General features: G+C 41.5%; 1 protein-coding gene across 1 annotated transcript in view; it reads right to left on the bottom strand.

The window, feature by feature from the left end:
- Positions 1-23,375, bottom strand: part of LOC144752069 (nicotinamide N-methyltransferase-like) — a 93,691-nt gene extending 70,316 nt beyond the window's left edge. The window contains exon 1 of the mRNA XM_078640020.1: positions 23,218-23,375. Within this exon, the coding sequence (XP_078496146.1) occupies positions 23,218-23,365 (148 nt within the window). The 5' untranslated portion in view covers positions 23,366-23,375. The remainder of the gene's footprint in view (positions 1-23,217) is intronic.
- Positions 23,376-26,309: the final 2,934 nt, after the last annotated feature.

Below are 26,309 nucleotides of genomic sequence, written 5' to 3'. Positions count from 1 at the left end.
GTCGGGTCAGAGAATTCAGCACATTTAAGTATAGGCAAAACTTACATTTTATAGTATGTTTTAAAGTACTAAAAATGTAGTACAAAGTGTTTTTTATGAATCAGGCTGCCAACTCTGGAATGAAACAGGGACAGAAATACAACAGGCTTTTAGGCACACAGGACAGTTATAGAAATATTGGCTAGATTTTTGTCAGTATTTATTAATTGCCCGCAGCAGCTCAAGGTGCTCAGTTACCTGTAGTAGAGCTACACTACTGGTCAGGTGGCAAACCTACTTGTTGACTTTAAGAGGCAGAGACATTTACATCTAGAACTACAGGTAAGATGGTGCTTCCCAGTGTTTGGGATTAGAAGACAAGATTCCTATTGCATCGAGCTCAAACAGTACTTGCACCTGGTCACTTACTCCCACCAAGCCCAATTCACATAGGTAAACTTAAACTTTGTGTATTTTTCCTAGGGTTCGGGATTCACAAAGGTAAACATTGACCAAAAATTAACCATTACTAGTTCTGGGTATTCACAAAGGTAAAGTAAGACTAAGAGTTATGTTATGTTATGATATGTTATAGGCACTTGTAGAGCGCTCGTACACCAAAAGGCTTCATGGTGCTATGGGTAGCTGGGAGAGAGGAGTCGCGAGATCTAGATTAGGTCACTATATGCTCGCGTGAACAGCTGTGTCTTGAGTGATTTCCTGAACTGGGCGTAGGAGGGTACCGACCTTAACTCCACAGGAAGGGAATTCCAAAATTGTGGGGCCAGGAAGGCAAATCTGGATCCGCAGTGCTTGTTGCGTTTGAATGAGGGCGTAACTAACAGAGTAAGGGCCAGATGTAGGTATCCAAATACCAGTCGGTAACGGACGAAAAATACCGATTTTCGGTGGTTACCGACCGGTATTTGAATACTGAGATGTACGGCATCTCAAAATACAGATTCGGTAATTTTACCGAATCGGTAAATTTACCGATTCGGTAAAATTACGGAATCTGTATTTTGAGATGTAGGTGGCACTGTAACCAGTGCCACAGGGCTTTAAGGATTCATTATTTACCACCAACTATTAGTTAATAGGAATGAATGGCAATTACCGAATCGGTAAATACCGATTCGGTAATTACCGAATCTCACCGATTCGGTAAAAAATACCGAATTATTACCTACATTTAATTTAACGATTCTAATATACCGAATCGGTAACATTCGGTAATTTAGAATCTGTAAAAAAGATGTACCTACATCTAGCCCTAAGTTGGGAGGAACACAAATCTTGGGAGGGAATGTAATGTTTGATCCTGGACAAAATAAAGGATGGGCTGTTACCATGAAGAGCTTTGAAGCTAGTCCATCCCAATTTGAAGGCAAATCTTCTAATCGCTTGGTTTTGAACCAGTTGGAGGCGTCTAAGTTGGTAGGCTGGGATGCTGACATACAGTGAATGGGCGTAATCCAGACGAGCGATGACTAAGGCTAAAATAACCAGGGTCAGAGCTTCTCTGGACAGGAATCTGCTAATCTTTTTTATTCTCCTCAATTGAATGAAGCCAGCAGGATCCACCAAGCCGATCTAGGCATTTAGTGACAAGTCGTTAGGAATCACCATGCCCAAACTTTTAGGGGAACTGGCTGGCACCGGGGGATTGACCAGGGATGATGGCAACGTTGGAATGCCATGGGTTGGAAGATACACCTGTCAGAATCAGCTCAGTTTTATCTGGGTTCAGCTTTAGTTGATTGTAGTTCTACCAGTCACTGATGAATAGCATGGTAGCTTGAAAGTTGAGAATAGAGGATGCTGATGAATTTATGTCGAACACCAGTTGAAGATCATCAGCATAGTTATATGTGCTAATCTTTCTTTCTCTCAGAGAGCGGATTAGGGGACAAAGGTACAGATTGAAGAGAAGGGGGGACAGTGAAGAGCCCTGGGGGACCCCGCATGTCAATTCCCTTTTACCGGATAAAAATTGCAAAGCCGTACTGCTTGGAACCGGTTGCTAAGGAAGAAGGATAGCCACTTCCAGACCCTGAATTAATTTCTGACACAGTTGACCAAAATGTTATGATCGACCGTGTCGAATGCAGCAGATAGATCCAGAAGGATCAGGGCATGGGGGGCATTCCTGTTGGCTCCCTTCCTGAGTTCGTCCCGAACTGTTAAGATGACAGACTCTGTAGAGTGGGCGGGTCTGAAGCCTGCCTGATGTGAATCTAGAACTTAACACTGTTTGATGAATTAGCTGAGGCAGTTCGTGTGCCTCCAGAACTTTGCTCAGGTAAAGTAACCGGGAGATAGGGAGATAGTTACTGAGAACTGTCAGGTCAGCACAGGGTTTCTTCATGATAGGGAGAATTTCTGCAACCTTTAATACATCAGGTACCATGTCAGGGCAGTGGGGTGAAAGCTTATTGAGGTATGAGCGGGGGGCAGCAGTCCTTAGGGTAGCCAGAGCCCAGATTTTTGAGTAAGTCAAGGAAGGTCTCTTTAGAGATCCACGGGATTTGATCTAGCAGCTTTGTGTTCTGACATATCTTTGAGACCACCGTGGGGGGTGTCAATGAGGGGATGCTGGCTTTAATGACATCGATTTTCTCTGTGAAATATGCATTAAGGGAGTCGCAAAGGAGCTGTGACGGGGCTAGTTACAGCATGACCCTGTCTCGGTTAAGGAGCTCATTAACTATGGCAAAAATCTCTCTAGATTTGTTAGAATATTTAAGAATTTTGTGGGAGAAGTAATCTTCCTTGGCGTGGAGAATCTCTTTTTTGAATTCTTTCAGGAGAGTTAAGTACAAGGCCTTTGTATCAATACGATAATGGTGTCTCCAGGTCTGTCTCAATGCAAGTTTTGTCTTTTTTAAGTTATCCGAAAACCAGCGTTGCACGTGATGGGGTCTCATGGTCTTGACTTTCTTGAGAGGGGCGACCCGGTCCCTAGCTTGCTGGAGCCAGCGCTTGATGCTCTCTCTCTGGGTTAGGAAGTCCTCCTGATCGGGGAGCTGTGAGGCAGTTAATAATGCGCCAAAGGGATCCATGTTTGCGTGTCTCCAATTTCGTAGCATTAAGTTCGCTTTAGGATGAGGTTTAGAAAATGGAGCCAAAGGAAGGGAGAAGGTTATAATGTGTTGGTCTGACCAAGTACAGGGAGAGATCGAGAGAGAGGAGAGCTCAAGGTTGGCTGTTAAAATTTGGTCAAGGATGTGCCTTTTTATATGTGCAGCAGTACTAACATGTTGGGTGCAATTCATCCCTGTTAATAGGTCTGTAAGTTCAACCGAACTAGAGCTTTCTCTGATATCATCAGGCCAGTAGTTGAAATCCCCGATAATCAACATTCTGGAATGGTCGATGCCCAGATGGGCTATCATTTCACCTAATGCCTGGGAAAACGCAGGCATGTGTTGGGGGGGTATGTATAACAAGGTGCAAATGAAAGGTGAAGAAGAGGATTCAAATTTCAAGATTAAGCTGTCAACTGAGGGAAGGCCAGTGACTTTTAGAGAAGGAAACTGGGGGCCCAATCGGATAATACTGCATCTCCGCCACCCGCTTTCCCCGAGGGTCGATTGGCCTCTAGGATGTAGAAGTTATCAGGTAGGGCTGCTAATATGTCGGGAGCAGAGTCCTCCATTAGCCACGTTTCAGTCAGGAGGAGGATGTGAGGCTTTACGGAGTCTAAGAGCTAAACAATATCTAATTGGTGCCTAACTATGGACCGGGTATTCAGATAACAAACTTTAAAACCATCAGACTCCTCATATTTGAGACAAACAGAGGCTGGCGGGGGAATAGGCTGTGTAAAAAGCTGATTAGTATCTATTTCAGGGAAAGTCTGTCTTAGGATCCAGATGTCATTTTATTCTAAGATATCACGGGTTGTGTCATTGATGCGGGGATATCCCTGGAATTGTCATAGCTCGCTGGTCAGGTAGGAGTAAAAATGGGCATAATGCCCAGCCCCCGGCCCCAATTGCGACACGGACAGGCGCAGATGGGCTTGCCTTTGGCACACCATCAGCGCGCATGCTGCTCACGTCCTGTGCCCGTCCGGTTCAACATAGATTATAGTGGATGGTCGGCGGTGGAAAACTAGCACTTCCGCCTTCCCGGGCGGAAGTCAGGGAGGCCGGGTGAGGGGGTGTGTCTACTTCCCTCTGAACAAACGACAAGCCCCGCGTCAGACAGAGGGAGTGGAGACGAGCGTCAATACAGCCTCAAAACTTCAAAGTGATTAACACAAAGTTTAAAACCTAAATGTGCAAATGTCTGCCTGGAAGTGCTAACACACAGTTAAAATCCAATAAAAACAAGAGTAAAAAAAGGGTTTAAGGGCATTTAAAATAGAAGCGAGCCATCAGTAATGAACAGCTGAGGAAAATCAGAAAAACAGCAGCGAGATCACTACTGTCCGTGAGGGTCCTCTCACCTCATGCTAGAGTATAACTTTACTAGTAGTAACTTAGCTTTCGAATAGCGAAAAGTAGTAAAGTTAGTCTTTTGGTCTAAGTTTACCTTCATGAAGTGCCTCTCACTAGGGTTTCTTGTCCAGACGCCCCGGCAAACCTCAAACCTTGACTAAAAACACACAGTTTCCTCACATTTCTGTGATAGAATATTCTTGAATCTGTGGGAGAGTCACAAATGTCCTACCATCATGAGTTTCTACGTTTCTCCTGATACGAATAATGGGAGGCCCATGAGACCAAAAACAAAAGGCACTACACTGCTGAATGAAGAGATCAGTTATAGGGTTATCTGTGGTTTTTGGGGACGTGCTCAGCAGCACCCACCAAGGTAAACCTACCAACCGAACACATGTTTGAAAAGTAAACTACCAGGGAATTCCAGAGTGATGTACCTTGTGCAGATCCCACAATGTTTTCCTATCTACAATGCCTGCAGACCTCAGAATTTGCCTAAAATCATACATTTTCATTACATTTCTAGGATGGAAACGTCTGGAAACTGCAGGAATCCAATAAAGTCATACCACGCAGCGTTAACCCAATTGCGTTGATAAAAATTCTGCCCCACTTTGATGGCTGGGCTGTAGTGTAGCTCCTATCTTCCCAATAGGCTCTGCGCATTGGAATAGTACCTACAGCAGTAAAGGCCTAGGCCAGACGTTAACTAGGTCTACTACTGTCGATGCTAGACTTAATTTTTGGGTTTGCCAGCTAAGCTCAGAGTTCGCTAGAAACTTTCTCGAATGTTCAAGGAAGGATTAACTCCCCTGATTAGACAAGAAGGGATTTAGTTTCTGACAACCATAGAACATGACAACTTTGCTCTCCCCTAATCAAGAGTCAATCTCGAGAGTCGTGTGAGCACAAGGCAATTATTTTACTCAGTCAGTACGTGCATTCTTAGTCTCATCAGAATGTAGAGAAAAGGAAGAGACGGGCGTGTTCGATAAAAGATGTTATTTATTGATCAGTCTCTTTTCTCGTACAAGAGAAATGGATCGATATTATTGCAATACTTATAGTTAAGTAAAGTGCATACATTAGAAGCAATAGTATAAAATAATACTGTAAAAACATTGATATGGTTTCTGAGCCATATGATGTTTAAAATGATTAAAATATATTTACATACACATATACATTTGACTAAACGTACTCAACTGGTGTTTCTAAATACGCCTACCCCGTGTACCTGACCTAAGTCTAATGCGTGGGCGGGAATAGAAAGTTACAGTTTAAGTTAAGTTTGTTTTTGCCAAGTGAATAACTAAAGAATTCCCTGTGAGGGGTTATTCAGTTCTGTACCTGGAAGTTAGGATGAATGAGGAATGGTATCTCTTTCTCTGCTCTCGATATTCCAGGCTGCCTGCGAGGGCTGCCCGAAAGCGCCGGTGCTGGGTCTCTCGGCTTGAGATAGCAGCGCGTCTCTCAGCGCGTCAGGAAGGCGGGGCTGCTGCCAGCGGGGTCTGCTTCTGCTCTCGGCTTCGGCAAGTATGGCTGCTCCGTCTTGTCACCACGCGTGTGTTTGCATAGGGCAAGGTCGGCAATATTTATACCTTAAAGGTGCCGAGATTGACGTAAGGATGGACATAGGTACGTCAATAAAGATGTCATACGACTTGCTCGTTAGCACATTCTTTTGCAAAAGTTCTCTGTGAAATCAAAACAATGGCCGCACGGATTATCCAGGTTGTCATAGGTTTGATTTGTTATGAGAACGTCGTATGCCTTATCAGGGGCTGGAGGAATGTCGCTTGTCTAATTAGATCTCAAGCGTTATGACCTAATCAGATAACACGTTCCTGTGCCGTAGTGTGACTGCGTCAGATAACGGTATCTGCATCATGGGGGATTTCTTGCCTCATGGGCTGACTGTTAGTTAACTTGATAGTTAGTTTAACCAGAATAGGGTCAGGAATAGGGGGACTGATTCAGAACCTATAGAAATACACGACACCCACTCCACGCTAACTATGGTCATATCTACTAATCTATGCATAGTATAATATAGTACAACATACTATAGAGTATAGTGTATACCTTACCACCCCAAAATACATAAATGCATTTCGAAATTTTCAAATATACTGAAAAATTGCAGTCATATATATTGTATGCACTTAAGCTATGAATTAAATGCAAAAGTAAACACGCATTGTTATGCATTATTGCTTATTGGTATATAAGAAATACACATGAAATGGCTCTTAATATGGCTATACAGAAAGGAAGTTCGAGACCATTTCATCACATAATAAAATATTTGTGAACCTACCAGCGGGCAGCTAAAGTCTATATAAAGTATCTAAAAATAGAAATCTTAGTTCTCTAGGAATAGTTTCTTACTCCAAGCAGAAGATCAGTGTCCCGGGAAAAAATATGTAGAAAAATATTTTAAGGGGCATGCTGAAAAAATTGCTGTCCGTGAACTGGATTGTAATTGTTCATGTGACTTTATTTTTCAAAGTTGAAGGCCGAATTCAGGGAACGCCGTGTGCGAGTTTACTCAAAAGTCTCTATTTCTGTTCCGGAGAGAACATCATATCATTCAGGCTTTCGAAAAAACTGTCAACAGCTTCATGGGAAAGTTCCACTAAGTCGGAAATAGGGGTAACCATGCATTCGTGCGCATGATTGTCTCCATTGACATTCTGATTCGCATTGCTGACAGAAGGTCGTACCTGTTCGATGTTGCTTTCATCTTGAACTTCACTACTCTTCAATCGTAGTGGTGAAGATTCCAGGAATGCCGTCATCAGGATTGGCAGCCTTTGAGGGCAGCACAAAGCGTGAACCTTGGTAGGAACCAACAGTGTATCTGCATCCACTGGCGCATCCGATTGTAGCGTCAGACAGGTGTCTAACACGCATTCTTCTCCGCATAGCAGACACCTTAGTACAGGTAAAACACACCTTTGCCACATTGGTCGAAATGATAGAAACCAAGTCATGTTCAGGTCTCTAAGCCGGGAGAGTCCCAGGATTTTTGATATCCGGTCCCGGTATCCAATGGCTAGGATCGTATCTTCCATTGTCGCGAGAGTTTGATCTGTGACATGGGTTGCCATAACGAAAAATAAGGACTAGGAATAGGATTCCTGCAATTAGTCCCAGGATCAGGGGAAGTCCGCCAAAAATCGAATGGACGAAATCTGGAAAAATACCCAGTATGGCTTTGAATGGTGTTAATGCCATCGAAAATACTGTCTTAAATACCTTTGAGACCCCAGTGGTATCAGAAATATTTAAGATTTCGCTCAGGATTTCCGCGAAATGTACGGGGGAATTAGTTGATAATAATGTATGTATCTCTGCAGTCGTCCTTGCGACTTGTAGATCATATGTTTCTTTTGATGACGTGAGCCTTGTAGGCGTCTGAAGAAGCACTGTTTTCATTCTGCTTAAAGTGTCTATTCGAATAGAAGTAATTTTCAAATTGGGCCATGCCCTTGCCTCCCTGTCTGGAAAGGAGCTGGGGAACAAAGATCGTCCACAGCACTTGACCTTCGCTGTTGTAGTTACTAGATAAGGAGTCCCGGGCATAAGACTGCAACATCTGCGGTCTACAATAAGAATGTAACTCCCATTATAGAGTCTTTGAAAGAATGGTTCTATTTCAGTTGCAGGTGCGCCTTGCTGGTGACATGAAAGGTTGTATGAATTCCCATCACAGGCTCCATGCAAACTAATTCCGTTACACAGAAGCGTGCCGCTTAGTGACATAGAACAATTGTTGCCACTAAGAAACACTTTCTGTCCTTTATTACTGACACATGCATGTGAATAGGGCAGGTTCCAAGTTGTTTTAAGGTACCCCTTTCCCAATTTCTCGTACATGCCAGCCTGTATATATTTTTGGCAGTATTGAAACCTGAAGGTTGAGATTGGAATATTTATGATTCCGTGGATTATCCATTCACTGACAGGTCGTTCTGACATTGTCATTGGTAATCTTTCTAGTTTTTCAATGCTCAAGATTGTATAATCAGCACCCTTCTGCGCCATACCGATTTGTCTATCAGTAAGGTTAAAGATTTGGAATAGTGACGTTGTGTTGATTAAACGCCAAGGCACATAGCCTGAACGCAGATTTTGTAACGTCCAGCCAAGCTGTACAATGGAACGCAATTGTGACTGTCCATGTTGTAATAACAGTAAGTCTTGCGATAATATATCGATTGCTGAAGACACAATGCTGTCCAATGAAAAAATTCTGGAGGACAGAGTCATTAACCCATTGTCCACTACAGAAAGTGATTTTTCCAAATTGATACGGTCAATTTCCCGTATTCTTTCTGCTGTCTCAATTTGAGTAACCTTCCAGGCCTCATTGTATGCTGCATATACAGAGGCTGCTATGAAACGCTTTTGACGCTGTTTGCGTGGTCCCAGTATGAAATCACGCAAGTCAGCACTATCAGTGAGTAAAGTTAGGTGTTGCTTAATTTCAGGCAGTGTGGAAGTTTGTAGCCATTGAAGGCATAATTTGCCCACACTGTAGGTTGTTATTATCCCTGGGTGATGTCTTTGGGGATATCTAGGGTCTGGCCTGGTCATTTTGAAACCCTGTGTTTTATTCAGGAATCTATCTTGACAGTGATTTGTATCTGTGGGCCAGATCAACCATTGTTTCCAATCAGGATGTGTTCTGTTTTGGTTTAATATATGGTTTATGTCTATCTCTTCATCTGTATCAGAGCTATTGCTAAACATTGTTGGCTTTGGAATAGACGGGTTATTTAAATCTTTGATTTTGGCTAAGCCAAGACAGGTGGTTTGTTGAACAGTGTCATTTAAAAATATCATTTGTTCTGGGATCATGCAGGCTCTAAACAAAGCTTCTATACCCTGTACTTGCCATTCTTTTGTACCCCAAACACTTTTCAAATCAACATTTTTGTCCCAATAATCAAATCCAAAAGTATTCATTTTTTCAAAGAATGAATCTGAATATATCAATTTTGTGTTGGTTATCATGGTTTTCATCCCTGTCTTGTTTGACAATTTAAAATAAAATGTTTCAGCATTACTTGTGTTAAAACCTGAAAAATATGAATATTTGTCATAAACGGTTCTAGAGCTCCCTTTTGGAGGCGTAGCACAATGTTCCCATTGATTATAATTTAAAACATTTCTAGGTTGTGCAGATTTATGCAGAAAATGGTTACCATAATGGTTATAGCAATACATACTATCATAATTTGTAGAACCTTGCAAATAATCATGTTTTGTAAATTTAGCAGACATTACTAAGTCAGACATCATATTGTTAATACTTTCAAAGTCCCAATCATCAGCAAATGAGTTTGGTTTTGCAAAATCACTCAAAGAGATCTTGATTTGGTGTGGATATTTCAGGATCTCGACCGGACCATAAATTTCATAGTCAGTGTTGTCCCAGGCTACCCCACCAGGTATAGGATTGGCTGTGAAGTTGGCTGAAGAAAGTTCTGGAGAGAGTTCTCTTTTCTCGACGTGTGAAGATGTGTGTGGTTTGAGGACCAAGTTGATGTTCTGACTTGCTGTGTCCATTTTAGCATATTTTCCCTCAATGAAGCGTCCCAAAGTAAATACCATGATGAGCCAAAGTATGAGGATAAATGCACCAAAACCCACCCAAAATTCAATCCATGGAGAAACCAGATATGTTTCTTTCAGTTGTTTCAAAAGTTCCTTAGCTTTGTCTTTAAAGGATTTTGATGATGGCTGTGTCTTTGGTTCACTGAAGCCTTCAGAGGAATCATCGAAGTTGATGAAGTAACCAGATGCAGTTCTGTCAATTGTTCCAATTGGTTCAGGATGTTTGTTTTTTGCATTGTCACTTGGTACTTCAGTATAGATTGGTGTGTCTCTGCTAAATGTTTTTATTTGGGTTTTCAGAGGTCTGAGTTCTATTGCATTGTTGCATAGTCCTTCTTGTTCTTCTGCAGGCGTTTCGAATGTGATGAGCCTCTTTGTTAGGACCTCTGTACTGGTAGCAAACCTTGGTGTTCTGCTACTTATTGGGAGTCCACTTGGCCTACTGTTTGTTATTGGCCACATGTTGTGGTTTTACCAGGTCGATGGATACAACTCGGTTCTCCTTTTTTCCAGCAAGTGGCGGTAGTACAACTGATCTTGTCCCGTTGACAGACAAGACAGGAACTGCTTTTCTGTAAGAAGGCCCAAATTCCTTCTTCACCGCGATCTTCTCCCTGACTAGATCCCCGACTTTTGGAATCCAGACAGGTCTTGCTGGGACAGGTGGTGATTCTTCAGTGGTTGTTGGCTGTTGTTTCAACTGTATGTTGCTCAGGTCTTTTCTTGTTTTGTTTAAGTCCTGCAAAATAGCCAAACGGTCTTTGACATCAAAGGTTTTTTCTATTACCACTGAAGTCTGACTATCAAGGTCAGAGATCAACATCCTAGTTCCGAATAATAATTCGTACGGACTGAATCCCTTCAGAGAATTTCTTGGCAAGTTATTTAGACTACGTTGGACACTTATTAGATGTTTGACCCACCCAGCTCCCGAACCTAATATCCTTTCTATTATAGATTGCTTTCTGCCTTGGTTTTTTCTTTACACCATCCCGTACCCTCAGGAAGGAAGTGAGAAGATTCCCGCTGGGCTGTGCTCATTTGGCCATGTTTCCCCCCCAGGCTGGATTGCCTGAGTGAAAACAATGGTTGAACGTAGCATGCTCTTAGCGTATATGCCATTCAGACTCGCAAATCTTGTATAACAGTCCGGACGTCAGCCGAGTGCTGGTGATCTACATTATAAGTGGAAACTAGCCTGTATATGTTAATCGCAAGCCATTCTTTTTGCTGATAATATTATCTGCCTTGATTCGACGAGGTATTAAACTGCTTCTCTCCCCACTGCGATCTCTGTTGCAGTTTGGGCAGTTTTTTACAAACATGGTGTAGTGCAGGCTCATGCCTGGCCACCAGTACCGTGATTGTAATTCTTCCAGAGAATCTTTTAATTTAAGGTGTCTGTGACCCTCGCCCATGTGTGCGTCTGCGATTAACAAGTTTCTCCTGTCCATGTTTGGAATCACTCTATCCCCCACTCCAGGGATTCGAGCAAAAGGGACGGAGTTTGCATCGATTATGTATGTATAATTGAGTGGATAGTTGATCGGTAACGCTGAGCAGTCGCCTTTTGATGACGTTTTCACTGCCAGCATTGTTTCACCGTCAATGTATTTTAATGTACGCTTTTTTCGATCTACGGGAGCCGGTTTAGTGGCTGCCGCTGCGGCTGTTTCAGCCAATGAATTCCCCACAACGTGAACGCCATCACGCTGATGACTCAGTGAGTGTGTCACGTGAGTCTTTGGTAGTTCTTTTTTCAAAAGAGCTACTTGTTCCCAGAGCAGTTTCTGCTTTATTGGTGCATCTGTGTCATCTTTGTAACCGTTCTGAATCCATGTCTGCAAATCCTTGTTATATGCTTTGACGCAGTAATATGAATCTGACACTATAAGTGTCGGGAATTCGCGATCCGCATTATCTAGCGCCATTTTCAAAGCTATTATTTCAGTTTGTAGTTCTGAATTAGTTTCTACTGAGTGTGATTTTGTTAATAGAGGTTTTAATATACCTCCACGCCACACTTCTTTTGTAATCTCACATGTGGGATTGTATGCATGTTCTCCCCAAACGGAGGGTTGAGCATGACCGTCTGTATAGATTACACAGGCGTAATGTCGTAGAGGCAGAATGTCGATTGGCAGAGGATACGTCTTTTCATATTTTAGATTTTTTAATTCTTCTAGTTCTAGATCAAAGTAGTAGGATACTTTGTCCGTTGTGATTGAATTCACCCATTGTATCCATTCCGGATCCAATGTTGTTGATGGTAAATTACACGGTGTTGTTAATGCCTCAAAGGCTGATTCAGCTGTTCTGACTGTGATATGTCTACCGTCAGCTATGTCTTTTTCTCTAGCTATTGCGGTTTGAACTGCTTGAACAATTTTTCCTTTGTTGCTGAATCTCTGTTCAGCTTTTGTGTACAAGTGTGATTTGAATGCAATTGGTACCTTTTCTCCCTCATTAGAGGTTAGGTATGTGAATCCGCATCTCCCTGGGATGATTCGGATCACAAGGTTGCGTGTATTATCACGGGTTTCTAATTTTGTTTTAATTAGCATGTCTGTTTGTAAGGATCTCAAAATTTCTGTGTGTGTTTGAGTCCAACTGGATCTTTTAAAGTCTGGTTTAATTAGATCATAAAGGGGTTTGACCCTTTCTGCGTAATTTGCAATGTAAGTTCTTCCGAAATTTAGGAAGCCTAGAATTGACTGTAGGTTTTTTAGTGTTTTAGGAGCTTGGATTACGGCACATTTCTCTAGGAAATTGTCTGCCAGGCTTTTGCCTTCACTTGATAACTCATATCCTAAGAATAGGACTGTCAGATGGGCAATTCTGGACTTTTTGAAGTTGAATTTGTAACCCTCTGCAGCGAACCCAAGTATTATGGTGTTCACTCTTTTCAAGTGAGTATCCAAGTCATCATCCGTTAAGTAAATGTCATCTACATAAGATAATGCTTCATCATCATATAGTTGTAGTAATTCTGTTACTCTCGCTGAGAATACCCCCGGGCTGTTCTTGTACCCCTGGGCTAACCGACAGAATTGCTTTTGAGTGCCATTTACTGAGAATGCAGTTAAAGATCTGCTCTCTGGTGCTATGTTTTGACAAAAGAATCCATTGGAGATGTCCAAGGTTGTTTTGTATTTTTTGCGCACTATGTTATTCATTAGTGCAGCACTGTGTGAGTTTTGCACTGCAAAGGTTTTGCAACATGTGTTAAGGTGTCGGTAATCCAAAACTAGACGGTACGAATTGTCTGGTTTGGAGACCGGAAACAAAGGATTGTTCATTTGTGAGGTGCAAGTTTCAATCACCCCCTGGTATTCTAGCTGATCTAGTATTTCATTTACTTGTTTTTTAGCTTCTTGCTTAATTGGGTACTGCCTTTGTGCAGTTGGTTGTGATTTTAACTGGATTTTGTGAGGAGGAGAATCCTCATCCCATCCTACATGATTTTTATATAAAGCAGGTGCTAAGGCCACTGCCCACTTTCTAGCAAGTGTGTATTTTTTATGAATCGGGATCTGATTCGAGAAGGCAGGCATAATTACTTCTTCGCCATGAGGGCACTCCCTGACAAACTCTGGTGGCCAGTCTTTTTCAGCTAGAAGGATGTCATAACCCTTTGAGAGGTTATCCCAAAATAGTCCCCTTATTTTCCTAGTCTTATCTCCCTCTATACGTAATGTTATCTCGTATATCTTGTGGGGCTTGCTAACTCTGGTGTCTGCAGTTTCCACTTGAAGGTATTCATTCGTGTCCACTGTCTCCAGATGATTCATAAGGACTTTGCGAGCTATGCTCACCTCTGCTGCGCTGTCTAGCATTGTCTGAGCCCACTCTCCGTTTTTCAGTTGTGTCCTCAGTATTCTCGGCATTGTTGATACTGGCTACCTTCTTTTTTGGAAATTGTAATTTCTTTTTTTGCTGAGCAGGTTCCTTGTCTTTGGACTTGGCGTGCTCTTCTGATCGTCCTCTTCTTTCCGATTTCTGCGAGGAATTCTGAAAAGATTGAGAGGGACGTGTATCAATGTCTTGATATCTATCAGGTTTTTTAATATTATCCCTATTTCTAAGGTTATATCTATTCCCAGAGGGGTCACTCTGCGGTGACCTCTGTCTTTGGTTTGGAGATTTCTCTCTTCGCCTAGGAGACCTTCCTCTGGACTGGAATTTCTTTTCTTTAGGATTGGATTGTTTGTTTCCATCCCAGTTCTTTTTTGGTGAATTATTATTATTAAAAAATATTTTTTCTGGACTTGTAGTCAGTTGCGGTTTTACTGGTATTCCACCTAGACTATCTCTGCCTAGTTCTTCATAGGATTTTTCTATGATTCTGGCAATTTCAGCTGGTTGGTCTGCTATATCTGTCTCTTTTAACCTCTGGCGGATCGCCACGTTTGCTGCTTCACCTTTTATGTTGGCTAGTAATATAGCCGAAACCTGTTTGAAGTCTTTTAGTAATTTCATACCAAGAGTTAAAGCAGGTTCTGGACCGTATTCATCTTGAATTTGTTTTAGCACATCTGGTATCACCGAAATGGATGGGACACCGTGCGTTTTTGTGTAGATGGAAGCAAAGACTGTACCCCAAGTGTCACAGTCCTCAATGTGTGGTGCGATTCCCATTGGGAGACATATAGTCAGAATCCTGTGTTTTTCCAGCGGGGTGGTGTCAGGAAACACCGCCTCTATTTGGGTGATTTTCTGTGCCAACCAGAATGGTATTTGTTCCCGTTTAGCTGGAACTTTACCTAGGCAGGATTGGATGTTCTGTGGTGTAATTTTATTTGTGTTCCCCTGGTGAGGGGTCAGCTGTGGAAGTTTAATCGCTGGCTGAATTGTTGAAGTCCGCATTACATACTGAACTAATTGTCTATGAATTTTTAGTAGTTGTTTTAGCTGTATTAACAGCTCTGCTGCAGGCATTCTTTCGATGTCTGGATGTGGTGTGTATCCGGCTAAGACCGGCCACGTTGCTCCTGGTCTTCCTAAAGGACCGAGCCTTGTAATGTGATTATTATGTTTTAGGGCGCCATCAAATAAGAGCAAATGCTCTTGGAATTTGAGTGGTACTTCCACCTCCTCGAAAGGAGTGTACGTTTCAGGAGGTTCCTCTACTTTGTAATAGTGGAAGTACTTTGTTACAGCATTTGCTGCTGGAAAATGTATCCATGAATAGTATACCTCTGTCTGCCGATATTCGTGTGCCTCGATTACGAATATGACTGTGCCACCTCTAGGTGTCAGTCCATTTTCTATAAGTTTTAAGGTTATAGATCTCCTTTTGGCGACCTGGATGAGTATTATATCCGGGTCTGCCTCGAGTGCTGTAGTATCAGCTGCTGCCATTTCAGCTGCTAATCTAGTAGCCTCTCTTTCTTCATCGCTGTCCATTTTACTGACAGAATGGTATTATATTTATTTGCAGATCAGGTTTCTTTATGGAAACAGAGATTAGATGCACAATATTTTGGAACTGTTTTATCCTTCAACGTTGACTTGACCAAGAACCATACATAGGAGTTCCCTCCTGCGAGGTTTTGGAGGATATAACCTTTCACCCACTCCAGACGTCTTTGGAGTATAATGGAAAAAGGGGTCTGAGTGAGAGAGCACGACTGAGTTACTCTAAATGTCTTACGTTAGTTTTATCGCCCTTTCCAAACGCGTTGGGCGCCATGTAGTATAGCTCCTATCTTCCCAATAGGCTCTGCGCATTGGAATAGTACCTACAGCAGTAAAGGCCTAGGCCAGACGTTAACTAGGTCTACTACTGTCGATGCTAGACTTAATTTTTGGGTTTGCCAGCTAAGCTCAGAGTTCGCTAGAAACTTTCTCGAATGTTCAAGGAAGGATTAACTCCCCTGATTAGACAAGAAGGGATTTAGTTTCTGACAACCATAGAACATGACAACTTTGCTCTCCCCTAATCAAGAGTCAATCTCGAGAGTCGTGTGAGCAAAAGGCAATTATTTTACTCAGTCAGTACGTGCATTCTTAGTCTCATCAGAATGTAGAGAAAAGGAAGAGACGGGCGTGTTCGATAAAAGATGTTATTTATTGATCAGTCTCTTTTCTCGTACAAGAGAAATGGATCGATATTATTGCAATACTTATAGTTAAGTAAAGTGCATACATTAGAAGCAATAGTATAAAATAATACTGTAAAAACATTGATATGGTTTCTGAGCCATATGATGTTTAAAATGATTAAAATATATTTACATACACATATACATTTGACTAAACGTACTCAACTGGTGTTTCTAAATACGCCTACCCCGTGTACCTGACCTAAGTCTAATGCGTGGGCGGGAATAGAAAGTTACAGTTTAAGTTAAGTTTGTTTTTGCCAAGTGAATAACTAAAGAATTCTCTGTGAGGGGTTATTCAGTTCTGTACCTGGAAGTTAGGATGAATGAGGAATGGTATCTCTTTCTCTGCTCTCGATATTCCAGGCTGCCTGCGAGGGCTGCCCGAAAGCGCCGGTGCTGGGTCTCTCGGCTTGAGATAGCAGCGCGTCTCTCAGCGCGTCAGGAAGGTGGGGCTGCTGCCAGCGGGGTCTGCTTCTGCTCTCGGCTTCGGCAAGTATGGCTGCTCCGTCTTGTCACCACGCGTGTGTTTGCATAGGGCAAGGTCGGCAACATTTATACCTTAAAGGTGCCGAGATTGACGTAAGGATGGACATAGGTACGTCAATAAAGATGTCATACGACTTGCTCGTTAGCACATTCTTTTGCAAAAGTTCTCTGTGAAATCAAAACAATGGCCGCACGGATTATCCAGGTTGTCATAGGTTTGATTTGTTATGAGAACGTCGTATGCCTTATCAGGGGCTGGAGGAATGTCGCTTGTCTAATTAGATCTCAAGCGTTATGACCTAATCAGATAACACGTTCCTGTGCCGTAGTGTGACTGCGTCAGATAACGGTATCTGCATCATGGGGGATTTCTTGCCTCATGGGCTGACTGTTAGTTAACTTGATAGTTAGTTTAACCAGAATAGGGTCAGGAATAGGGGGACTGATTCAGTACCTATAGAAATACACGACAGGGCCTTGTGCCCAAAGCAGGAATGGATCAAGCCAAGATCAATGGGAGTCCCCTCAAGATCCAATGTTGCCGTTAACAAGGCATGGTGCTGCCTTGCTCCCACACGATTGATTCCACAGAGGTTAGCCATAACCATCCAAATTCTAAATGCTGACATACAAGGCCGATACATATGTAAACCTACATACTCTTTAAAAAACTCCCAATACGACTCTTCTGTGGTGTCTGAAATCTTTTATTAGGTATCATTATAAATTTCTCTTAGCAAACACAGTCCTGAGGATGGACTTGCCGATCACTGACAATAAAGACAGAAATGCCGAAGATGGTTCCACTTATTCATTGTAAATTAACTCTGGGATCCCCATCAATTAAACATCTGCTCTAATCGATTGACTGATTCCCTATAAAGAGGGGAGTGGTCATACATTGATCTATGGTCACATTTATTTTGTACAGACATGATGAATGAATGATAGTTTTTCTGAGACTACACCCCATGTTGATCTGCTAATTATTTTTGCATTATTCAGCCCATTTGCAAAATACTTACATAATGTGCCCCTGTTTTCATTTGTTTGTTTCAGAAATCGTCTTACTCTACCTTGATTGATTTGGTTTTCTTTTTTTTCTTCTTTTGATTGAATCTGTATGTCACCTTCTGAGACAATAGAAATATATAAAAATATTCAAACTTTCATGTATATGATACCCTTGTAGGCCATATATTGTTTTCAAAATTCCCTGAAAAGCTCTTAAAAAACTACTAGAGACTTTCGGGTTTGCACTGTAGGAAATGTTAGACTTGTCAGCCTTAGGGCGGTCTACCTCAAAACTTTTTTGTTGTCCTTAGGACTTTGGACAATTTACCACTTCTAACCAGTACTGAAGTAAATGTGCTCACTTCCCTAGACATGATAACATTGGTTTATCCACAATTGGCATATTTAATTTACCTAGAGATTCCTAGGGCGGTGCACTGTATGTGCCCAGGGCCTATAAATGAAATGCTACAAGTGGGCCTAAAGCACTGATTGTGCCACCCACTTAAGTAGCTCTTTGAACATGTCTCAGGCCTGCCACTGCAGAGCCTGTATGTGACGTTTTGCTGCTATGTTGCATGCAGCATTTAAAACCCCTTGCAAAGCCTCAAACTCCCCTTTTATTACACATTAATCACTCCTAAAATAGGCTCTAGGAAGCCCGTAAGGCAAGGTGCTGTGAAAGTAAAAGGCAGGACACATACCTTTTCATTTTACATGACCTTTTAGCGAAAAACTCCCACTTTGTTTTTATCTACCATGAGGCCTTGCCCTCTCAAAGCTTAACATTGAGAATTACTTACTGCATTTAAGAAGTGTAATTTCTGATTGAGAATGAGTAGAACTACCATGTTTGGTACCTTTGGACTTGTATTAAGAAACCCTATTTAATGTCACAGTTCGACTTATCATTATAACTTTTAAAATGATACTTTTAGGAAGTTGGGCATAGATTCATCAACCAAAATTGCGATCGCAATAGTAGCGAAACAGCTATTGCGATCTCAATTTCTGTTCCCGCAATTCATGATAGAAAAAACAATCAAATTGCGAATTCGCAACAAATATTTTGTGAGTTCGCAATTAAATTCGCAGAATCAACGTGGAAGCCCATTTGCGAGTCTGTAATAGCGATGTTCCACTGATCCTGTGAAATCATTTGCGAATTCGCAAAATATTTGCAAAGTAAATTCATCAACAATCGCAATTTGCAAAAAAAAACAAAATCGCTATCCCTTGCTCACTTTGCCACTGGATTCAAGATAGCCTGGCTGATGAGGATTATGAATCCGAAACCGGTCCCAGGATGCTTGTTTCCGGTCCAAGGGAAGATATGGCTTGGCAGTTAAACCTGGTATAAACCTGCACAGGGTGTCTACAAAAAAAGTCAAGCACATGTGCACCAAGCATTGTCAGCCAATATTCTTTTTAAAAGTTGAGCTGCACAATTAATTGTCTGAAAAATGTAACCTGGCAAAAATGTTGTAATTGTTGTGGAAAGTCCTCTAATCCCTGTTTCATTAATTTTGAACTAGCCTTGACTAACATATTCAATCACATGTATGTTGCAGGGAATCTGCACATACGCAGAACTATGCACAGGATTATGGGTCCTCGGTGTATAGTGGCTAAGCCTTCCTACCACTTTGGGCCCACAAGCCAGGCCCAACGAGCTATAGTGTCTCATTTGCTCTCCTATATACTCATGAAGAAGCAAATGATAAGATACCCCAGAACACAACACTCCTGGATCTCGCAGGAATCACAGTAACAAGACACACCTTTCCACTCACACTCTCATACTTGTACACAATAAGAACTGACTGAGAAACAAATTTAGTTTCAAATGTTTATTTTAACTATCGTACTCTAACATGCAGTACACGAGCCACAGCAAGCAGAAAAATGCTTACCACAAATATAGTTAGCATTGCAGCTAGGCCATATATCATAAAGGGAGATGTCATTATATAAAGATAATGGAAAACGGACTATGGTGTCTAACCTCTCCCCTCTTGGTAAGAAGAAGTAATATTTAATATATAATGGAAGATCTCTGAGCTTTGTCAGCAGACCCCATACCTTAGACTATAGATGTAATTTCTATATCATAGGTGCTTGTTGCTCTTCTCCCTGGAAAGGTCCCTCTTCAAGGGTCTTTATTCTAAACATGCATCTTCATAATATCAACATACAAGTCACCAGCGGCAGCTGCTGCATTAGCATGTTTTGTATAGATGCTAAGGTCTGACCAGAACAGAATAACAAGAGGCATTGTTTATCGACCTTGCTCACAATGTCCAGACTAAATTCCATGAACCGGCAGTGAACAAACACAGTAGATGATTCTAATGTGAAAGGTATAAAAAGAGTATTGCAAAAATAAAGCCATGTACTAACATACTCAAAAGCTGCATCATTGCAGCAGGTTCATGCTAACTTAGTGATGTCAACAATGTCCCTATCGGACACATGACACCCTCCCCTTGCCCAGGTCATAGCGCTTATGAAAAAAATACACTGAATCAGAACAAAAAAATCTTGTGTATAATGTTTGTTAAGGGGAGTCCGGTAGAGTCATCAGATTATTGGTACTGTGGAATGCAAGCTGTTCCAAAAGGTCATCCCTGTCATTCATAGCAATGAGGGACGCCATTCAGTTGAGCAGTTCTAATGAACATACTTGCTCTTCATAATCCAATGCCTCCAGGAGCATTACTGGGTTACTTTCGTGATATTTGATGAAACTCCATTGCAAGAGGCGGTGTGCAGCCTCACGGGTATTCCAGCCTCCAAGTGCAGCCGCACACATCAAAACGTGTCCCCGGAAAAAGCCTGGTCATGGGCCAGTAATGGACCCACCAACAGATCATAATTCAGGTCAGCGCATGATGTATCGGAGAGGCAGACATCCAAGGCCCAACCGAAAGGCCACCATCGGCAATAGAATACAGGTTGCATGCAAGTGAAGTATGCAAAGCAAAAAGTAAGTTCATAACTCATACCAAGCATCGCCAATGGCAAGCATCCCAAAAATTGTTGCATTAGGTCATGGTACAATTGCAACTCGCCGGTCTGTGTAGTACCACATGATGGGCAGCAATTGCGTAACAGGAGCAGAAGTATGAGCACACTGCACCCAAGCAAGAGGTTCAATGGAAACCCTCGGAAGGAGCTGGTAAAAATAGAATGAATAAAAGACGGTATTACTCCCAAAATTGTCTGAAAAGCAGACACAACGACGGATCCCAAAAGCTTAAAAGAATGTGCAAGGCCTTCAGTATCAGATGCATTAAATATTTGGTGTATTAATTCTCAAAAATGAAGTAGGAGATTTGTGTTCAGCAGCGAGTGTATCTCACTTGCGGTACTCGCCAACTGCAATTCGAAGGTCTCTCGCGCTGATATGAAAGCCACTTCTTGTTGAAATAATAGCGCTTTGAGTCTGGTTAGTTTATTGAAATCTGTTTTCGAAGTTGGAATGGAAGGCCAAAGAGAACTGTCTACGGTCCCATGCAGGGGTGTAAAAGAGACGTTGCTATAAGAAGTAATCTGTTGGGAAACTGTTACTATATACGGAATCCCTGCCCGTAAGCCGCAGCAGTTGTGGTTATTCAAAATAAGATAACTGCCATTCGAAAGCAGAGTTAAAGCTGGAATAATAGGTAGGATGGGCGTACCTTTTAAAAAAAAAGCCAGATTAGATGCTGACATATTGCAGGCGCAGTGCAAATTAATTTGCTTTCAAACTATGGAATGTCCTACTTTGAAATCGCAATTTCACTCTGAGACGAAAACCTCCTATCCACGCGCTGACATCTGTATGTGAAAGGCAGTGACGACAATTCCATAATAAATGCACTTCCCAGGGGCTTATAGCGCCCAACAGGAACATTTTTCATGCAAGAGGTACCTCTCCAAGTGTCTGTATTCTAAACATGCATCCCCATAATATCAAAGGATGAGTCACCAGCAGCAGCAGCTGCATTAGCATGTTTTGTCTAGATCTTAGGGCCTAAGCACAACAGAATGACAAGGTGCACTGTTTGTCTACCTTGCTCACAATGTTCAGACTAAACTTCAGGAACCGGCAGAGAATGAACACAGCAGACGGTTCTCATATGACAGGCATAAACAGAGTATTGCAAAAATAAAGCCACGTAGTAACGTACGCAAAAGCTGCATCATTGCAGCAGGGCTCGTGCTAACTTAGTGATGTCGACTATGTCTCTATCGGCCACGTGCGGTCTGGTGGCTTCCAAAGTCAGATTAAATTCATCATATATTTCTATAGCATGACAAGTCATCTGGGAGGATCACAATGTACTGAGGTTGCTGGTCACTTTGATGTATACTGCTCTGTTGAGCAGCCAGGACTTGTGGACTTTCCTGAAATCCTGGAGCAATGAGGTGGTCCTGAGGTGCAGGGTAAGTTTGTTATCATAATGATGTTGAAGCCATGGGAAGCAGCGGCTATGTGAAGATGTTCCAGGGCTTGTAGCCTCACCAAATGAATCAATTTTACCCTGGTTACTCTATTGCCTTAGATGTATAGTCTTTCTCTTCCTAGAATTTCATATATATTGGTAGGAAAAGCAGCTGCTTTGCTGAAGACTATTTTGTACCAGCATGGATCCCAGCTTCATATTGTTTGCCAAGAGCCCAGGGACAGCATCTTCTAACGCCACCTTTAATTGGACTGGGACTTACAGGGTGGGTGAAAGGGGGAGATTCTCAGTGGTGTATATCGAATATGTAAAGAAACTGCATCTGTGTTCGATTGATTAAATTAATTTTTGGGTATTCGCATACATTTAATTGAATTGTAACCTGAATACTTGACTCATGAGTTTTTACATATCTATTTTAGGGCCATGACTTATAAAAACGTATTTGGTGCTTCTTGCTATTATGCTTTGGTTTTGTAATAACTTAAATATGCAAATTAATTTAATCTATATTTTTTTTAGTCAAACTGCTGCAAATTTCAACTGTCTAAACGCTAACTACCGTATGAGATAATTAATACCTGCATATACAACTCAGGGCAAAAGGTTTTTGGAAAGAATTGGCAGGTATATGACAGTCCAAAACACTGTTGATAACAATCATTGTAAGTCCATCAGCCATCAGGAAAGGCATCTTTAAGGCATCTTTAAAATTGCATATCATTACACAATACACCTGGACTCTTCTTAAAAGCAGATGAGTAAACATTGCACAGCCTTGTGCCATATTTCAGTATTATGACCACAGGTTAATAACAAAAGAGGAGAGGAGGAAGAGGGAGAGCATGATGGGGCAGTGTGTACAGTTCTGTTTTGGTGGTTGCAAGACAAGTTATTGAAACAGAGACTCCCCAGCCATAATTTAGGATTTTTTCTTATACAATATCATTCCTAAATAAAGCATCATAAACCATAACAAGTATTATCAGTAAGTGTTTGGGACATAATATCTATGTCAGACAATATTAACACCACTGAGTTTATCTGCTGCCAACAGAATAACACAAATACTGCTGTCTGTGGATGAGCAGGGACATGCGTAGTACATACCTGATGAGTAGATTTTGCTGAAATTGGAAAATGTATTAAGAATAAAATCTTCAAAAAAGCCAGATTCTTCTACCAAATAAATTCCCTTCATCGGTCCTGAATCATAAAATCTTTCATAGAGTTCATTCAGGCTCAGATTAGAGGCCATTTCCTCTGGTGTTGCGTCCTCGTACATTACATTTTTGTTATTTGCACTCATGCTTTATAGCCATAAATTTTACTTTCAAATGATCTTCAAACAGAGGGGACTATCCTTACACCTGCAACGTGCTTCAGCTTCAGTTTCACTGTTGCCTTTAGAGTCAATTGTCCTAGACTGAACTCATATTTTTAGCCCGTTGCTCCTTCTGAGTTTTTACTGTTTCCAAGTGCAACACTTTCAACCATGACAGAACACCTTGCACAACAACATGCCTAAATGTGCATGTGTCTAGAAGGGTATTGTTTATTTATTATGTATAGGTTTTATATAGACTAGCTCGACCCAAAGGTATCAGAGCACTTTTCAGAAAAAGGCTAGGTTTAAGAACATGCAAAAATAGAGATTGTTAGGCAGCAACGGTGGTTACAATATGCAGAAAGTTAGAACAGCAAGAGTAAAAGAGTAAATAAAATATAAGACAGCTGAAACAATCATACAACTGACTGTCGCAAATGGTCTGGTCACATAGAAAGTGAGGTATTGAAATACAATTCATTTACCGTGCATGTTAAAGTATTTGTTGAGGAGATGGAGTTTCAGGTCCCGATTTCTTGGAAGTGAGTTCCATATCCTAGGTGAATTTCCAGAGACAGAGTAAATTTGGTTGGATTTCTTTTTTAGTTTGGGGGTATGAGAAGAAGTGAGTTGGAACTTCTCAGAGTTCTGGTTCTTCCTGCTTTTGTAAGCTTGTTGTCTAGATAGTTGGCAGTATGTGTTTGAAGGGCTTTGCGGGACATGCAAGCAGTCTTGTAAGTACATCTTCCATCAATGGGAAGCCAGTCGAGGATCTTGAGCGCTGGTGTGATGTGTTCAAACTATATAAAACATCTTAGGAGCCAGGCTGCCATGTTGATAACTGTTCTGGGGGAGCAAGGTGAATTTGTGGCAACCCTGTGAAGATGGCGTTCCCATCAGTCAAGTAGTATAAGTAGGCATGCTTTACCTTCGTCTAAGGATCTAAAGATATTGAGCATGTCAGTGTCTTTGCTACAGCCTTGCCTAAATCCTGATTGGAAGGTATCATGGAGGTTGAATTCATCTATATATATATATATATATAGTTATTGTGGCCATGGCATCAAACGTATGCCCTTGACAAACACATGTTCTTTGCCTGGTTCTAAAGGAAACCAAATATTGGCTTTATTTAAAAAAATGCTTACATGTGTACAAACAGAAATACAATTCAAATAGGCAAATGCTTCCTGGTACCAAGAATTATTGTTCCTCATTGGTAGAGGTCTCCTATATCCAGTGAGACCTGAAACTATACTATAATAGCCCTCCAGAATTATGAGATCCATTGAAACACTGCAGAGTTGTTTACTTTACCCTAAACATGTCAGTTGCTCTGAGCATCCAACCAAAATCTTTTCTTGAAAAGCTTAACAATGTACAAATATTAGTCCAATCCAATTTTGCAAATGCTTCCCACTCCCAGGAATGTTCCTCCTTCATTAGGAGTGCTCTCTTAACTCCACTAGGACCTAATTATTTGTCCCATCTGAATTATGAAATCCCCAGGAACTTTTCTTATCTGTTTACTTTCACCTGTAGATTTTAGTTGCGGTGACCTTCCAGAATCTTTAGTTAAAACTCTCCTAAGAAATGAGGAAATACCGACTGTATTGGATCTAGAATTACAAATGTTCCTATAATTCTTAAATTACCCTACAAAGTCCCATTTATACTCATGCAGTAATTCTGCTTCCTGGAGTTTCTGCTAGTCCAGGTGGGTAGCTGTCAGATTGGGGCAGGGTTACCAGGAACATTCCCATTTAGTCACAATTAATGGACCTCACTAAATTCAACTGTGCATGAATCATCTGAATGAATCATCTGAAGGTTTACACTGCTCCTAGATTCACTTGCATGTGATGGGGTGTCCAAAAGGATAAAGCCTCAAGATAACCCCCTCTCACATGCATCTCTAAACCAGGTCAAGTGATCATGCTAAACAAAGGAAGATGCTCTTTCATACCTTCCCTTCACTTCTCAAACTATCTGTCTTCCTGTTGAGCAACTCTTCATTGGAATTTTGGTGACTAAACATTGATGTTCTGGGCATGATGAAGCCAATCTGTGGTGCTGTTATTCCTACTAAGTGATTTTTTCTAGATGGTGGACAGATATGGTGAGAGGTATAAAATTCTACTCTCTAATCCATGACAAGCCCTTCAGACATATGAGGCCATGGATCCCTTGGCCAATCGCCAGCAGCAAACCCAGTGCATTAGTTAACACCCTCCTTCTGATATCAGGCCTAGACCAACTAAAGGGACGTAATTGTCCAGTCAGGGTATTTTCTTTAGAAAATGGAAAAATGCATTTATTACACACACATAACTAAATAAGGCATGTCACTTTACAAATATATACATTAGGCAGATTGAAAAACCCATAGATGACATTGCACAATCACGTTTGACCTCCCGAAAGGTCAGGCAAACATATATAGTAAGTCCATTTCCTTGGTCAAAGGATCAAGATCAACAAGTCCCATGTTGACAGCACCATCATTTTGTTTGTAAAAGCAATAATCCACTTATCAATATTAATAAAGCACATTTGCCTGGACTCGTAATTACTGTCAACATTATTACTCTGCCAATAAGGCATTTAAGCATGTTCATAACAGGTTTCTGTGTGCTTCTTATATACTTTCAAGCCATAAAAAGAAAATCATAAATCAAACTCTAGAGATTTCAGTTTCTGATCAACAGGGCCAGACTGGCAACTGAAACCTGCCCTGGGAAACTGCTCGGGCGGCCCCCCTGGGGTGTGGATGAGCTATTTGCATGGGCCGGTTTCAGCCGATTTTGATACAGGGGGCCGAAATTGCAGGCCCCCAGTAACAAACACTGACTCCTAGAGGTCCAAAACTGCCCCC

The sequence above is a fragment of the Lissotriton helveticus genome, chromosome 4_2 (genome assembly GCF_964261635.1).
Source record: "Lissotriton helveticus chromosome 4_2, aLisHel1.1, whole genome shotgun sequence".
In the NCBI taxonomy this organism is placed as follows: domain Eukaryota; kingdom Metazoa; phylum Chordata; class Amphibia; order Caudata; family Salamandridae; genus Lissotriton; species Lissotriton helveticus.
Note: the sequence above shows the minus strand (reverse complement) of the source record. Positions and strands in the feature narration are given on the sequence as shown.